A 17483-nucleotide genomic window follows, 5' to 3' on the forward strand; every position below is an offset into this window, starting at 1 on the left:
GGTACCCCTTGACCCCCGAGTCCCCTCCAGTGCGTTAGAGCCTGCGCCTGATGAGAAGGGCACTAGCCTCAGAAAGGAACTTTACTGTGTGGGAATGGGGGCATGTCCTCACTGTCGAGAGAGAATTCCCTTTCCCTGACTGAGATTAGAGGGTGAAGGCAGAGAGGCGAGACAGGCAGGAATCCCTCCCTGCTCACCCGCCCCTCTCCTTCCTTCTTCCCTCCTGTCCACAGATGCTGCAGCCCCAGTTCAAGTCACACAATACCAACGAGGTACTGGAGAAGCTGTTCCAGATAGTGCCAGGCGAGAACCCCTACCGCTTCCGGGACCCCCACCAGTGCAGGCGCTGTGCCGTGGTGGGCAACTCAGGCAACCTGCGGGGCTCTGGCTACGGTCCGGATGTGGATGGGCACAACTTCATCATGAGGTGAGCCCCAGGGAGCCCAAGGGTGGGCCCAGGACAGGCCTCCAGAAGGAGGCACTGGCCTCCATAGACTTGTCTGACAGTGTAGGAGTTGCCTGCTGCTGTGAGCCTGCCATACCAGAACCTTCTATAAAGGCTTGAGTGTCTCACTCTTATTTGTTGGGTAGATGGGGAGGCAGAATTCCCATTCTGTACTTTGCTTGAGGCCTGCAGTCAGTTTCGAGTCCTGAACTCCTCCGAAAAGAACCAAGAGTAGACCACTGGTTGTTTTCTGGTGAGAACTCCCACCTGCCTGGTCCCCTCAGTGCTGAGCCAGGAGTGAGGCCCCACACTAATGTCTTGATTAATAGCCACAGATGGTTCCTCCTGGCAGTCTCACAGAAGATGGAGGTCCTGGGCAGGAAGAAGAACTGCTCAGTGCTTGCTCTGGGCTGCTGTCCCTCACCTTTATTTGATAAGGTTTAGATTATGTGGGGCAGATTCATTCACCAGACATCTCTGCCCAGCCTTAAGGAAAGGAGAGGGGTTGGAAAGACATTCGTTTCAGACAAAGACACAGAGCTATGAGCCTGGAGGTGAACAGGGACTACGTATGGGAGACTTAAAACTCCAACATGGACTGCTCATTCTGTTCCTGACTTTCATCCTGTTTTCTGACTTTCTCCTTAGACTTGGGGATGGGAAATGCCATGCTGGGGATCCTTCCATCCCACTCCTTGGTGGAAAAAGAGACTTGAGAGTAAATATACTGAAAATGCCGAGTTTTCACTAAGCATCTCTTATGATGAACATTGCAGAAAGACCAGGTTTCCCAGGAGGCGAAGGAAGGGCTTTGTCTTAGAAACTGTTGCTGTTTCCATGGCAACACCCAGGCAGCAGTATGTCTCTGAGGCTTTCACCATTCCTTGCAAAACCTTTCTCATGTTGAGGGGGGGGGGGGGCGGTGGGGAGAGGAGGTCTGTTAGGCCCCATCCAGGAACCCAGAACCACCTGAGATTCTCTCTATCCTCCAACTGCTGGCACTCAGAATATAAGGGAGGCAAGCTGGTTGCTGGGGAAGGGGCTCTCTCTACCCTGAGACAGTGGCCGAGAGTGGGGAAGGAGGCATCCATCACTTCAGTGCAGCCCTGGGACTCTCGGGAAGCCCAGGGAAATGGTCTTGAGTGCCTGAATCTCCTGCCTCTGCTGCCCTGCCCCCTGTGCTAAGTGGATGCTTTCATTATCCATGTCAGTAGCGGTTGGGAACCTCCAGGGTAGAAGCAGAGAAAAAGGCTTGGCCGCTATGACACCTTAGTGGTACCTGGTCAGGCCAGGCTACAGAAAGGAATTCACAGATGTTCACTCACAGAGACCAGGTTAGGAGATGTGCGTTTTGGAATGGACCCCAGAATTGCTTTGTGTAAGGGGTGACCCAGATTGAATTGGCTTTTTGCTGATGTGTACAGTCTGATGGTAGTGGAGGTGACTCTTTCCTTATAGGCATGTCTTGGTTTGGAACCACTGGGGACGCCTCCCTGGTCCCTGGAGGCAAGACCAACATAAGACCCCACCAAGCTGAGTTACAGTGAGATGATGGCTATACCCATATTTCCCTATCCCACCCCCCGGCTGCCGCCTCCTCCTATATGTCTTCTGAGCCCTGCTGAAAACTTCAAATGGAGTTGAGCTGGTCCTGCCTTAGCCAGCCAGCAGACCTAGAATAAGCACCTGGCAGTCGTAGGCTCACTTTAATACACGAGTGAATGGAAGAGACTAGGTGACCAGATACCAAACTCTAAGCATGAATGCACATCCACCATTCCCCTGCCTCTGCCCTCAGGTGCAGAGGCAACCAGAAACAGATAGAAGTCTAGAATGCTTTTCCCCTGAATCATGGAGATGTAGTTCAACCTGTGTCCTGTCTGGCCGCTTTCCAGGGCTTGACTTCTCCAGAATGAATCAGAACCTCAAAGCAAAATCCTGCCCTCAAAATCATGCCATGTTCCTTCCTTTACCTTGGAGGCTCTGAAACATCTTTTTTAGAACTCTTACTCCATTCGTTCTCAGATTTTAGAAAGTTGGTGCCTGCCCAGCAAGTGAGAGGGACCTGAGGGAGGTGGAGGCAATGATACCGCCTGCCAGGTCTAAGAAGGGACTTCCTCAAGACTGTGGCTACAGATGATGGGGGTGGGGAGGAGTGGGGTTGTCTTCAGAGGCCAACCTGGGACACTTGTAGCCCTTTGATCTGTGGGACCAGTTTGGCCTCTCCATGTCAAGTGAGAGGAGGTTATTTCTTAGGTACGCCAGAGTGAACCTTGACCCCAGCTCCTGTCCAGTCCAGGCCCCAGCCAACTTGAGCGTCACCAACCCACGTCGTCCACTTCCTGATACCCCATTACATATCCCAGGCAGCTGAGAAACACCATCCCAATTGATCTGTTCCTCACAGACCCCAGGGCTGATGTGACAGAAGGCAGATCCGGGTGTGGCTCTGGTGACCATAGGACACCAGTGCTGTGTGTAGAGCTCTAGTACCCCCAGAAAACTGTCATTAATAAATGGGAAAGTATACTTTTAGGCTCTTCTAAGAGGTAATATCTCTGAATCCTAAAGACCAGGAAAACAGAGGGGTGCCCAGACAGGAGGCAGAGGGGCAGTTAACCTAAAGAAATGGAGGCTAGAGCACAGTCGGTCCTACGGAAAAGATTCTAGGCTTCTGCTTGAGCCAGACTAGAACTGAAGTGGCCAAGAACAAAGACTCACTCTCTAGTTCTAAATCAGGCCGTTCTCAGGCTTTATGGCTTTCCAACTCCAAACATCCTCCCAATTCCTCAAGGGAAGGGAACGAGAGAGCTACAGCAATATGACCGGCAGCAGTGGGGCCTCCTGGATGTGCTCCTACTGTATCGTGTCATCAGGGGGAGGTGGGCAGGAGGAAGGCATTGTGGGAGCCCCAGTGACACAGGAGGTCTTTACCCAGCCCAGCTGAGTTGGTGCCAGCCACTTTAAGTACAGGTAACCTTCATCCTGGTTTTACAGAATAGGCATAAAAAGCTGGGAAAGCACATGGAGACTTTGCTCCCTCTCTCCCAGGTCCCTTTATCCCCATTGGAGGGCAAGGTTATGGTCATCTATCTAGGCAGTCATGATTCTGCAAAGTGGTCCACACAAGACAGGAATGTTCTCATAGACGGTCATAGCAGAAAAGACCGACAGGTTTGTGTTTACAGCTGGATCACCTGTTTTGAAGATGTTCACCAAAAGAGGGAGCTTTGATTTTATTGATCCTATGTTTTGCACAAGTTGAAAGGAAGTAGAAGCCTCCTGGGCTTGTTATACCTAGGAGGACGGTGAGCCCACTCTGGGTTTCCGACTTCTTCCATGGCAGCATGGGAGAGACACATCCACACTGCGCATCACCAGCAGACAGCCAAGGTGGGCTCTGTCAGAACTTGGAGCATCCCTCCTGGCCTTGGAACAGAAAGGCAGATAAGAAGCTGACGTACAGGGACAGAGGGGCTGGTGCTGGTGGAATAGAGGCTGCCATGCAGCTCAGGGGCTGAGGGAATGCTTCAGCTTCTTATCTTGCTTCCACCGTCTTCTAGGAAAGAGGACACAACAGCCAGGTAAGGTTGAAGCTGTAGAAGGCTGTTCTCTTCTTTAATAAAAAAAAATTGTAAGAGTAATAAATATGTTGTTATTGGGGGAAAAACACAGAAATATATATACTAGAGGGTGCCTGGGTGACTCATTCGGTTAAGTGTCCCACTTCAGCTCAGGTTATGATCTCACAGTTCATGAGTTTGAGCCCCACGTCGGGCTCTGTGCTGATAGCTCAGAGCCTGGGGCCTGCTTCAGATTCTGTGTCTCCCTCTCTCTCTCCCCTTACCTTGCTCTCTATCTCTGTCTCTGTCTTTCAAAAATAAATAAACATTAAAACATTTTTAAAAGAAAGAAATATATATACTAAAAGATGAATTACGCTTCCCCATCCCATTTCCCAAGAGTAACCTTTGTTACCAATTGTAATACTCTTCCAGATTTTTTTATTCATATATAAAAGTATGTTTTTTCTTTCTTCCTTCTTCCTTTTGCTCCCTGTGCCTCCTTTTCTTTTTTTACAAAAAAATGGTATCACACTATCTAGTTTCAAGTTTTCCTTTTGTCTTAATTCCCTCCTGCAGCACATAGTAGTATTCAAAAGGTAATGGGATAGACACCTCACATTACTTGTTTTTTTTCACTGAGTACCTCTTGGACTTATTTCTTACCAGCACGTGTAAATCTATTTCACTCATTCTCATGGCTACATGGTGTTCTATTATATGAGTGTCCCAAAATGTATTAACCAGTTCTCTTTTTTAATGTGTATTTATTTTTGAGAGAGAGACAGACAGAGCATGGGCAGGGGAGAGGCTGAGAGAGGGAAACACAGAATCCGAAGCAGGCTCCAGGCTCTGAGCTGTCAGCACAGAGCCCAACGCAGGGCTTGAACTCACGAGCCGTGAGATCATGACCTGAGCCAAAGTTGGACGCTTAACCAACCAAGCCACCCAGGAGGCCCAACCAGTTCTTAATTGTTAAATTGATTCTCCTTTTCACTACTGTAAATAATAATGCAGTGAATATCTTTGTGCGCATGTCTTTGCAGACTTATGAAACCATTTTTATAGGATAGATACTTAGAAATGGAATTGCCACGGGGCGCCTGGGTGGCTCAGTTGGTTGAGCATCTGACTTTGGCTCAGGTCAGGATCTCATGGCTTGTGAGTTTGAGCCCCACATCGGGCTCTGTGCTGACAGCTCAAAGCCTGGAGCCTGCTTCAGAGTCTGTCTCTGTCTCTGTCTCTGCCCATCCCCTGCTCATGTACTGTCTCTCTCTCCCTCCCTCTCCTCTCTCTCTCAAATATAAACGCATATTTAAAAAAATAATTAAAAAAAGAAATGGAATTGCTGCATCAAAGCGTACACCCATTTATATTTTTGATGGCTAGAACCAAATTGTCCTGAAAAATCTTGTACAGGGGCACCTGGGTGGCTCAGTTGGTTAAACATCTAACTCTGGTTTGGGCCTGGGTCATGATCTCACAGTTCGTGGAAGCCACGCATGGGGCTGTGTGCTGACATCGCAGAGTTTGCTTGAGATTTCTTTCTCTCTCTCTCTCTCTCTCTCTCTCTCTGCCCCTCCCCTGCTCTCTTTCTCTCTTGCTCTCTGTCTTTCAAAATAAATAAATAAACTTTAATGGGGCACCTGGGTGGCTCAGTCGGTTAAGCAGCCTACTTCAGCTTAGGTCATGATATCACGGTTCTGAGTTTGAGCCCCGCATCGGGCCCTTTGCTGACAGCTCAGAGCCTGGCCTGCTTCAGAGTCTGTTTCTGTCTCTCTCTGCCCCTCCCCTGCTCACGCTCTGTCTCTCTGTCTCTCTAAAAAATAAAATAAAAACATTTAAAAATAAAGAAAGATGTATGGAAACTAATTTGACAATAAATTTCATATAATAAATAAATAAGTAAGTAAGTAAATAAATAAATAAATATAAAGAAAGAAATAAACTTTAAAAAAAGATAAAAATCTTGTACCACTTTCTATGGCGGTTTATTCTCATGTCACCCTCTTGTCCTTACAGGATGAATCAGGCGCCAACCGTGGGCTTTGAGCAGGATGTTGGCAGCCGAACCACTCATCATTTCATGTACCCCGAGAGTGCCAAGAACCTGCCCGCCAATGTCAGCTTTGTGTTGGTGCCCTTCAAAGCCCTGGACCTCCTCTGGATTGCCAGCGCTTTGTCCACGGGGCAGATCCGATTGTAAGTCGCTCTGTTGACTGGGAGTGGAATGCGGGTGACAGAGCATTTTGAGAGGAGTCTTCCCAAGGATTGGCTCTTAGAATTCTTTTAACTGAATATTTTGACCGAGAGGGGCTGGTGAAGAGGGAGGCAATAGTAGGGAGAGCCCAAAGTGGTACGTTAGCTGGGGCCACAGGTTATTCAGTGTCACTCCTACATAGTGACAGCCAGCTTCCTGTAGGTAGAAAGGGTAGCAAGGTTTTGGTCTCCTTTCCAGGAGGTGGCTCCTGACTGTGGGAGTTCTGCATTCTGAGAATTTTCTTTAGAGACAGTTGCTCAATCACAGCTGGGAACCTGAGGAAATTTAATATGTCATTTTTTATTTTATTTTATTGAAGTGTGGTTGACATACAACATTACATTAGTTTCATCACCAAGTATTTTTTTTATTTTTAATGTTTATTTATTTTTGAGAGACACAGTGGGAGTGGGAGAAGGGCAGAAAGAGAGGGAGACACAGAATCCCAAGCAGGCTCCAGGCTCCAAGCTGTCAGCACAGAGCCCAACATGGGGCTTGAACTCATGAACCGTGAGATCATGACCTGAGCTGAAGTTGGATGCTTAACTGACTGAGCCACTCAGGCACCCCATCACTAAGTATTTTTTAGCATCTCTATTGAGGTACAAGTCACATGCCATACAGTTTACACATTTAAAGTATACAAGTCAGTGGCTTTTATTAAATATGGTGTTGTGTAACTATCACCACAATTAATTTTAGAACTCCTTTCATCTTCTTAAAGATGAAGATCTTTAAAGATCTAAAGATACCTCTGTACCCCTTAGCCATCACCCTCACTCCCTCTACTCCCACACCCCAGCCCTAGGCAACAACCACTAATCTGTCTCACTGTGTGCGTGTGTGTATGTGTGTGTGTTAAAATGTATACAACATATGGGGTGCCTGGCTGGCTCAGTTGCTAGAGCATGTGATTCTTGATCTCAGTGTTGTGAGTTCAAGCCCCACATGGGGTGTAGAGATTACTTAAAAACAAATAAGTAAATACAAACTCATTTTCTCAGATCACTGCCCACATTCTCCACCAAAATTATAAGTGCACTCAGGGCACCTGTGTGACTCAGTCAGTTAAGCATCCAACTTCGGCTCAGGTCATAATCTCACAGTTCATGGATTTGAGCCTTGCGTCGGGCTTTGTGCTGACAGCTCAGAACCTGGAGCCTCCTTTGGAATCTGTATCTCATTCTTTCTGCCCTCCCCTGCTTGTGCTGTCTCTCTCTGTCTCTCAGAGACAGATAAATGTAAATAAATGTAAAAAATTTTTAAATAAGTACATTCGCTTTGTTGTGCAAAACGCCACCCTATCCATCTCCAGAACTTTTTCATAATTTCAAGTGGAAATTGCATTCATTAATAACTCCCCATTTCCCCGACCCTTAGCCTCTGATAACCACTAGTCTTTTTGTCTGTATGATTTGACTATTATAGGTACTTCATGTAAGTGGAGTCATAGTGTTTGTCCTGGCTTATTTCACTTAGTGTAGTGTTTTCAGGGTTTATCTGTGTTGTAGCATGTACAGGATTTCATTCCTTTTAAAGGCTGAATAGTATTCCACTATATGGATATACCATATTTGCTTTATCAATTCATCCATCAGTGGACAGTTAAGCTGTTTCCACATATTGCCTGCTATTTGCCTGCATTTTGTCACTATGTATTTTTTAAACACAGAAATATAAATTACAGTTTCCTGACTTTATCTTATGATAAAGTTTAAGTTTGAGTTTAAGTCCCTTGCTTAGAAAAGGAGTATAGACTACGGGTGCCATGGCTGGCTAATAGGGAAGGAGGGATTTGTACCAAATATGAGGATAGTAGCAAGAGGGTCACTGTAGGCAGAACTAAGACAAATATAGTGGGTGTGAGATGATTGGCTAAATTAAGTGGGGAGTTCACAGCTGAGTGTTGTGGAAAGAAGCATTTGGGCTGGATAATAGAAGGCACCAATGTTTGTCTAAAACAACCTTATTTTATCCTAAAGAACATAGGTAGCTGCTGAAGTTTTCTGAGCAAGGTACTGCAGTGATGTGCTCTGGGAAAGCAGTCTGGAAGCAGGGGATCTGTTGTAAGGCTGTCATCACTCAGGCCTGACAAGGAGGAAAGGCATCTGTGGACCTTTCTAGATCCCAAGGGCCATCTAAATCTTCTTCTTTCTGCTTGCAGCACCTATGCACCAGTGAAGTCTTTCCTTCGAGTGGACAAAGAAAAGGTAAGCTCCCACCTCTCCCTTGTTCATCCCCATCTCATTAGAAACGGTGCAGATTTGACTACTGCTGTGCCCAGTCCTGTGGCTCAGGTTTCCCCCAGTGCCCTTCCAGAACCTTCAGAGTCCACCCATCTGCTGGTATGCCTGACCCCCTCAGAGGCCACAGGAACTAGGGAACTTGGAAGAACAGGTCTGCTGGCAAGCATGGAGGAACTGGCAGAAGCTACTTAGAGCCTGGCCTGAGTCTCCAGGCCCCCAACACCCCTCATGTGTCTGTTGCCTTTTCTCTTCCCAGGTTCAGATCTACAACCCAGCCTTCTTCAAGTATATCCACGACCGGTGGACAGAGCATCACGGGCGGTACCCTTCTACAGGGATGCTGGTGCTCTTCTTTGCCCTGCATGTGTGTGATGAGGTGGGTAACCCCGTGTTATGGGTAAAATAGGGATACCCATGGAACAGAGGGGATTAGCCCTTCTTAGGGCTTAGCAGAGCAAGAGGAACGTGTTTTTGTAGGCAGAAACCAAGTGGCTTTGATTTCCTGCATTTCTAGGCTGTAAAGTATACATCTTCATTTCCCAAACTTACTACTCATGATTTTACCAAATCTGAAATCACTTCAGTGAAAAGTTAAAGTTATTTAAAAAGGAAACAGAACATTACTACCATAATTGGTATTACTTGTCATAAAGAAAAAATCATCAAAAATATAAATAGAACGGAAATAATGAAGTTAACTTCCAGCGGGATGGTCTTCTCCCACCGCTGTGGGCCCTAGGCCTACCCTCTGTGTGTTAACACTACAGGTCATTCGTTCCAGGAGCACATCTCACTAGCAAGCAGGGCTGCTGTGCCATACTCGCTCACGCCCAGCACACCCACTTTTGCCAGTAAATTCAGTGTGTGGTATTGGGTGCTTGACTAGGTTTCATATAAAAGTATTACATTAAAAAACAAAAACAACAACAAAACAAAACAAAAAAAAAGGAACGTTAGCAACGGTGGGAGAGGTCCCATAGCCCCAGACCGAGGCGTATCGCTGCAATCAGACGGGTGGAAGAACCAAAAGGGAGCAGCAGTCTTGCCAGTCGGTATCCTTAGCTCCAGGCCTGGGTGTCGCGTATTCCCGTTGCCTCCCGCGCTCTGCGAATTGACGAACTGCGCGTCTCTTAGCTGTAGTCGGGTCGCTGCAGCCCCTTTCTCTTAGCCCACCGCGACCCGAGGCTTTCCCGTGCCCTGTCCTCCCGCTCTCCGACGCGGGGTGACCTGCGCCGCCCTCCCCTGCAGGTGAACGTGTACGGGTTCGGGGCCGACAGCCGGGGCAACTGGCACCACTACTGGGAGAATAACCGGTACGCGGGCGAGTTCCGGAAGACGGGGGTGCACGACGCCGACTTCGAGGCCCATATCATCGACATGCTGGCCAAGGCCAGCAAGATCGAGGTCTACCGAGGAAATTGAACCCGCGACCCTTCCGGGCCAGGCGCGAACCTCGGGCGCTGGCTCCTAGCCGGGACTCCAGGCCAGCCGGAGGGCGGTGGCCTCGGCGTGGGCACGGCGCCCCATTGGGCGTTTCCAGGCCCTAGGAGCGACGTCAGGGCGCGGTCTGGACTAATCATGCTGCAAGTCCAGCGAGCGCTGGCTGTCCCTCGCCAATCATGAGACTGGGGACTAGCCGGCCAGGCACCAATCAGCGCTGCAGTCGAAGCGGAGGATTTTTTTTTTTTTTTCTCCCAGCCAATCATGCGACTCAAGGAGAACTGCCGGCCCTGGGCCCGTCTCTTCCAATCAATGGCCTTTGGAGGCGGGCCGGCGGCCGCTGAATCCCTTCTCCCCTATGCTTTGGGTAGAATTTTATTTCACGCTTTGTAAGGAACAGAGGTTGGTTCCGGCCTCAGTGAGGTACTTTCCTCAGTGTGTGTAGGAGCATTGCCCGCCGCCCGTCGACCTCACTCGGTCAGGGGCGCCGAGAAGGAGACGGTGGGGAAGGTGCGGGGCAGCGGCGGCTCGGCTTCCCTTGCCGGGGCTGGTGGGGGGCGGGGGTGTCCCTCTTGACCTCCGGGTGGGCGGTGGGGCGTTAGCCGTTCCTATATGGTGGTTTAGGGGAGATGAGATGGTTTCCGGGGAGCGCGCCTTCATCCCAGGGTAAAAGCTGGAGCCCTCTCAAACCTCTTCAGACTCAGAGAATTTTGGACCCCACGTTTCCTTTTTCTGTCAGGCCCAGATGGGTGAGTGTAAACCCACCAAAGAAATGCAGTGGCTTGTGGGTCCCCTCCTCTTTCTCCCCATCCCCACCTTTGGCCACCCTATGGAATGGCCTTTCTGACCAGGGCATTTAGTATCTCACCAGAAAACTAGAACTGTATTCACCCGTTGCTAACGGGCGGAATTCGCCTAGGGCCTAACTCTGGAACACAGGTGTAAGGAACACGGCAGGGGACAAGGAAGCCCAGTCACTTCAGATGTAAGGTGCTTCTCACTCTCGTGTACTCTCGGCCCCTACTGTTCACCCAAAACCTTTTCAGTGGCTCTTCTTAGGCCCTGGGCCTCCTCACCAGCCTACCTGTCCTGAAAAAAAAAAATCAAAACTTGCCCTGGGGGTTGGGGGGCACTGTTGCATCTTCACTCCCTACCGCCCCCCCCCCCAACCGCCCGCTCGCGCGAATAATCGAATAATCGAGCGCGCGCGCACACTCGCGCGCGTTTGGCCTGCTCTAGGGAGAGGGAGCAACACGTGGGAAAGAAGCCTGGAGATGGGGAACCCAGCTTGCCTGGTGCATGCACCTTCTTCCTTCATCCATCACCCCAAAGAGGAGTAGGAAACCTTTGCCTGGGGGTGGAATTTGCTTTGGTCTCGTAATTTAATTAACTTGAGGTTACCAGGGATGGCTGACCAACAAAGATTTTTTTAAAACTCTACGTTGGCCATGCAGATAGCTGGGATTCTAGCTGGGGAGGAGTAGACTTGCCCGCTTGCATGCCTCCTCTCCTGCCCTTGTGTCCCCTCTGCCCCATGCTCACTTCCTGCCTCCTTGCTCTAACCCACTTTCCATTTCCAAATCTAGAAGGGCAGGGAAACCAACAAACGGGTTACAACTGGAATTTACCTGCATGACTGAACCCAGCTGAAGCTCTGACAGGAAGCTGTTGATGGTATTCTCACCTTACAAGGTTGGGGAAATTTCGGAGGGGGGTAAGGGCTTCTGTGAAGTTTCCAAACTAATAGGATCCCCCTTCCCAACAGTGAGGAACACAAATACCACCCTTTATCTTAGTGAGTTGATACCACCAAGCAGCCTCCTGGCCATTGGTGTAGTTCCTGCAGCTGGCTGGGGGAACAGGGACCAGCAGGGAGTATTTTAGAAGAGGATTAGGGCAGGGCAGTGGGCACCCCTAAAAGTTAATATATTGAGAACGTAGCTAGAGTCTGTTCCTTTCCAATTCCAAAAGTAGGAGGAGTAGAGCATGAGGGTGGATTTGGGGGGCCTTTAGTGGAATGCCTCTCTCAGGGCCTACCCCATCATTTTAGAGAGTCAAGGCACCAGCCATTCTTGCCAGTCTCAGCTCAGTGCTTCCTGAAGAGGCAGTTTGGAGTGTAGAAGATGAAAAAATGCGATTATGCCAAACAGTATTGAGCAGAATAATTTATTTCTTTTCTGTTCCTTTTTCTTTTTGTTTTGTTTTGTTTAAAACGTTAATAAATCCCCTTTCTGGAAGAGGTAGGTCCCAGCATCCAGCCCAGATCTCCTTTTCTGCAATAGTTATTTAAACAAATGTTTTTTATTTTCTTCCCTTTCTCTCTCTTTCTGAATTAAAAAGAACAAAAGAACTATATAGTCATTTGTCTATTTGAAATGGGTATGGTTGTGAAAAGAAGAAATCTCTGTCAGCCGGGAGCTATGACCAAGTAATGACTAAGAACATTGGGTGGAAGGTTCGAAGGAGAAAAGAGCATGACTCCAAACACCTGCCCCCGTATACACGAGGCCTCCCAACCCAGTCCACCAGCAGTGCCCTCTGAAATAGTGGTTCTTTACCACTGTCCTTTGGGACACGTGAGTGGTTCAGCAGGGCAGAGACTGTCCATTGCCAGGGGCCCCACAGCATGCAGATCCAGAAGGCACCAGGATGGGGTTTCCCACAACATTTCCAGGTTCTGCAGAACTCCCTGTGATGCTGTAGGTGTGGGTTGGCAGGAAATTGACAGAATGGGAGGAGCAGGTTGCACAGGCATCCGAGGCACTTCCTTGGACCATCTGGACCCCTAAGGTCTACTTTGTGCAATGGAATGCCACCAAACATCCAATTTTATAGTTCAATGGACCAACTACTATGGATGTCACAACAGACAGCTGTGAGTCTAAAGTCACTTGGTGTCCTGCAATTCACTTTCTGCCTGTGCCCAAGAGCAATCCAGGAGTTGCTTTTCACTTGGAGAATAACTTTTGGTAGAGGAGCATATTGGTATTTTTCTAAAACCCTAGAACAGGGGCTATAGTTCTCTTACTTGGAGTTGTCAGAGACTCCTTCCATCCTTCTCTCTCTACCACAGACACTCTGTTAGCATTTGGTTGCCTGGGTCCTAAAGCCTGGTGGCAGGACAGTGTACGCATAGGCTAGACTTCTGAGAACCATTTCTTGTTTGGGTCCCACTCAACTCAAAGCCAGCTGCCTTACAGGTCACTAATTGGTTGGAGCATCACTCCCCAATGTTGTACCTGTTGCCTCCACAATCAAGAGTTCCACCAAATTGTGTATCTTTTTTTTTTTTTTTTTTAATGTTGGCCGAGGGCTGTGTTGCTTTGATCCCACAAAGATATCATATCTAGCACAACAGGTCAGCATTACCATTTGATTGCATTTGCAATAAACTGTCAGTTTTTAAGAGTCAAATGGTGAGTAAATGGGATGAGGAAAAAATCACCCACCCCTGTATAACTCAAGTTTGATGGCAGCACCAATTTCTGTAGATGCTGTTAGAGTGTGGTGTTGACTTTTTTTTTTTTTTCCACTTACTACTTTGGACATGGTCCCAGGGACTTCTGTTTGGTCCATCTATCGTAGTCACCCCCATTCCATGGGTAAGGTTGTCAATCTGGGGATTTCGCCAGGTAGTAAATGTCTCTTCCATTTTGGGACAGGAAATTCCAGGCATGACTAATATTTTTGCAGTTTGCTTTATTGCCCTTTGCAGATACTGAGTTTTTTTTACAAGTTGAAGGTTTGTGGCAACCGTGCAATGAGCAGGTCTATCAGCACCATTTTTCCAACAGCATTTGCTCACCTTGTGTCTGTGTCACATTTTAGTAATTCTCACAATATTTCAAACTTTTTCATTACTATATTTGGTATAGTGATCTGTGATCAATGGTTACAACTTGCTGAAAACTCAGAAGATGGTTAGCATTTTTGAGCAATAAATTGTTTGTTTTTAATTTTTTTTTTATTTATTTTTGAAAGAGACAGTATGGGGCGCCTGGGTGGCTCAGGTGGTTAAGCATCCGACTTCAGCTCAGGTCATGATCTCACGGTTCGTGGGTTCAGGCCCCGTGTCGGGCTCTGTGCTGACAGCTCAGAGCCTGGAGCCCACTTCAGATTCTGTGTCTCCCTCTCTCTCTGCTCCTCCCCCACTCAGGTTCTGTTTCTCTGTCTCTCAAAACTAAAACATTAAAAAAAAATTAAAAAAAAAAATAAAAGAAAGAGACTGAGTGTGAGTGGGGGAGGGACAGAGAAAGAAGAAGACAATCCAAAGCAGGCTCCAGACTCTGAGCTGTCAGCACAGAGCCCAACACGGGGCTTGAACCCACAAACTGTGAGATCATGACCTAAGTCGAAGTCGGAGGCAGTTGGCTTAACCATCTGAGCCACCCAGGCGCGCCAGGGCATAAACATTTTTATACATAATGCTGTTGCACACTTAATAGGCTACAGTGTAGTGTAAACATAACTTTTATATATACCAGGAAACCAAAAAATTCATTACACTCGCTTCATTGTGATACTTACTTTATTGCTGCAGTCTGTGACCCAACCTGCAATCTCTCAGAGGTATGCCTGTACCTTAAAATGGGTCTGTGGTCTTATTGGACCCACCATTAAATGAACTTGGATCAGAGCTCCATCTATCATTTGCCATAATAAGCCTGACTCTAACTGGTGGGCCATTTTGGTTGGATGTGAGAGCTTGTATCTGATAACTCCTGAAGCTCTGGGTATTTCCCTTTCCCTAGTGCACTGTCACTTTGGGAAGTAGGTCCCTCAGGAAAGACATGGGGGAAGATTCAGGTTCCACACCTGACCTATGTCAGAGAGTCACTCCTCAAAGGACCCTGGAATCCTCTTGAAAAAGAGGCTCCATGTGTGACCTGAATTAGGTCTGGGAACTGGGTGAGAAGCTGTGAATCCCCAAGACTGTGACCCAGGCTCCTCAGCAATCTTTGAATTTCTGCTCCCATGCATGTTAAGCAGAACCTTAGTAGCCTGCTTGGCATCTAATTCCTAGAGATCCTAATGGTCCATTAACTATTGTCCCAAATCCTTGTAGGTCAGCTTTGCGCAGTGGCAGTATTGTAGCCAATGAGGTTTATCCGAGGCGCGATTATTGCTAATTGAAAACTTTTCCCAAATCCTTGTAGGTCAGAACTCTAATTATCATCCTGTGGTCTGTTGTGGTAATGTGCCCACCATCACAAGTAGTAGGCACGTCTTTTTGGACTTTATCATGTTGGGATCACATCATTCTGACTTACACATGACAGCCAACAGAGTTCATCAAAGATGGCACACCAATCACTAATGCATTTTTTAATTTTTTAAAACATTTTTGATGTGGGATATAATCTATATGCAGAAAAGAGCATAAAGATCAATGTACTAAAATAGATAATTTCATGAATTATTTTTTTTAAAGCTCCTAATGGGGGTTTATTTGGCAAATTTTATAGATAAATAGATAACATTTCTATGGTAAAGAAAAGCAACTTCCACTGCCATTTCATTATCAAAATGGACTGGGGAAAAGGAGAAGAGAGGTGGTTGAACATGTTATTTGGAAGAATTAGAAAAACTAGAATGTTGTATATTTTTCCAGCTTCAATGAGATATAACTGACATATAACATTGTGTAAGTGTATAAGGTATACAACATCGTGCTTTTGTATGTGTATATGTTCCAAAATGATTACCACAATAAGGTTAACACATCAATCATCTCATATAATTAACATTTTGTGTGTGTGTGGTGAGAACTTTTAAAATCTCTCTTAGCAACTTTCAAATACAATACAATATTGTTAACTATAGTCACCATGCTGTACGTTACATCCCCACAACTTATTTATCTTATAACTAGAAGTTCGTAGCTTTGACCACCTTCACCCCACCACCTCCTCCCCCTGGCAACCACCAATCTGTTTCTATGAGTTTGTTTTTTTTAAGATTCCACCTATTAAAAACAAAAAAAAAGATTCCACCCAAAGTGAGATCATATAGTATTTCTCTGTCTTATTTCACTTAGCAAAATGCCCTCAGTCCATCCATGGACTTTGTTGTTACAAATGGCAGGATTTCCTTTTTTATAACTAAGTAATACTCTATTTTATATGCCCCACCCCCACCCTCACACACCACCACATTTTCTTTTCCCATTTTTCCGTTGATGGGCACTTCGGTTTTTCTATGTCTTGTATATTGTAAAAAATACTGAATTGAACATGAAGGTGGAGATATCTCTTTGATTTCATTTCCTTCAGATAAATACCCAGAAGTGGAATTGTTAGGTTATATAATAGTTCTCTATTCACATGCAAAAGAATGAAACTGGATCCCTGTCTTTTTTTTTTTAATTTTTTTTTTTTAACGTTTTTATTTATTTTTGAGACAGGGAGAGACAGAGCATGAACAGGGGAGGGTCAGAGAGAGGGAGACACAGAATCTGAAACACGCTCCAGGCTCCGAGCTGTCAGCACAGAGCCCGACGCGGGGCTCGAACTCACGGACTATGAGATCATGACCTGAGCCAAAGTTGGCCACTTAACCGACTGAGCCACCCAGGCGCCCCTGGATCCCTGTCTTAAATCAGTCACAAAAATGATTCCAAATAGAGTAAGGACTTAAATGTAAGACCTGAAACCATAAAGCCCCTAAAAGAAAATATGGGTGAAAGCCCCTTGACATTTGTCTTGGCAATGGTTTTATGGATATGATACTGAAAGCACAAGCAAAATAAACAAGTGGGACCACATCAAACTATAAAGCTGCTGCACAGCCAATGAAACAATCAACAAGATGAATGACAACCTCTGGAATGGGAGAAGATATTTGCCAAACATATCTGATAAGGGTCTAATACCCAAAATATATAAGGAACTCCTACAACTCAATAGCAAATAATCAATTAGATAGATAGATAGACCATTTAAAAAGTGGGCAGAGGATCTGAATAGACATTTTTCCAAAGAAAATATTCAGATGGCTAAGAGACACATAAAAAGGTGCACAACACACTAATCCTCAGGGGAATACAAATGAAAACCACAATGAGTTATCCCCTCACACCTGTTAGGGTGGTTATTATCAAAAAGATGAGAGATAACTGCTGGTGAGGGTGAAGAGGAAGGGAGCCCTTGTGGTGAGAATGCAAATTGGTGCAGCCACTATGCAAGACAGTATGGAGGCTCCTTAACAAGTCATTTTCAGATGAACGCTCATAGCCACCACCCAGGCTGTGGGAGTAGTCCAGAGGCCTCCCCACTCCATCTTCCTTGCCAAGCACAAGCCCTTCCTGTCTCTAAAGGTGATCACTGCCCTGACATTCATGTTCACTTGAGTCTATTTCTGGATACTCTGTTTCATTAGCCTGATTGCCTAGACCTAAGCCCATACGGAAACGTAGTTAATAATAAATATGGCCTCTCAAATCATTTAGGAAAAGAGGGATGCTTACATAAATTTTATCAGGATAACTAGATAACTATTTGGAAAAAGATACAATTACAGTCCATACCTTA

The 17483-nt window shown here is 46.5% G+C and overlaps 1 protein-coding gene and 1 pseudogene across 2 annotated transcripts in view; both read left to right on the forward strand.

Moving 5' to 3' along the window:
• ST3GAL2 (ST3 beta-galactoside alpha-2,3-sialyltransferase 2) overlaps positions 1 to 12309 on the forward strand; it is a 48286-nt gene extending 35977 nt beyond the window's left edge. For both annotated transcript variants that reach the window (XM_053906663.1, XM_019455314.2), the window contains 5 exons: positions 234 to 427; positions 6031 to 6210; positions 8433 to 8478; positions 8771 to 8890; positions 9763 to 12309. In XM_053906663.1, coding sequence (XP_053762638.1) covers positions 234 to 427; positions 6031 to 6210; positions 8433 to 8478; positions 8771 to 8890; positions 9763 to 9936 — 714 coding nt within the window. In that variant the 3' untranslated portion in view covers positions 9937 to 12309. The remainder of the gene's footprint in view (positions 1 to 233; positions 428 to 6030; positions 6211 to 8432; positions 8479 to 8770; positions 8891 to 9762) is intronic.
• A 2713-nt stretch (positions 12310 to 15022) lies between these two features.
• On the forward strand, positions 15023 to 15190 carry LOC128778231 (U4 spliceosomal RNA; annotated as a pseudogene).
• The last annotated feature ends 2293 nt before the right edge of the window (positions 15191 to 17483 follow it).

Source organism: Panthera pardus, unplaced genomic scaffold (genome assembly GCF_024362965.1).
Source record: "Panthera pardus isolate Hobbes unplaced genomic scaffold, ASM2436296v1 HiC_scaffold_19, whole genome shotgun sequence".
Taxonomy (NCBI): domain Eukaryota; kingdom Metazoa; phylum Chordata; class Mammalia; order Carnivora; family Felidae; genus Panthera; species Panthera pardus.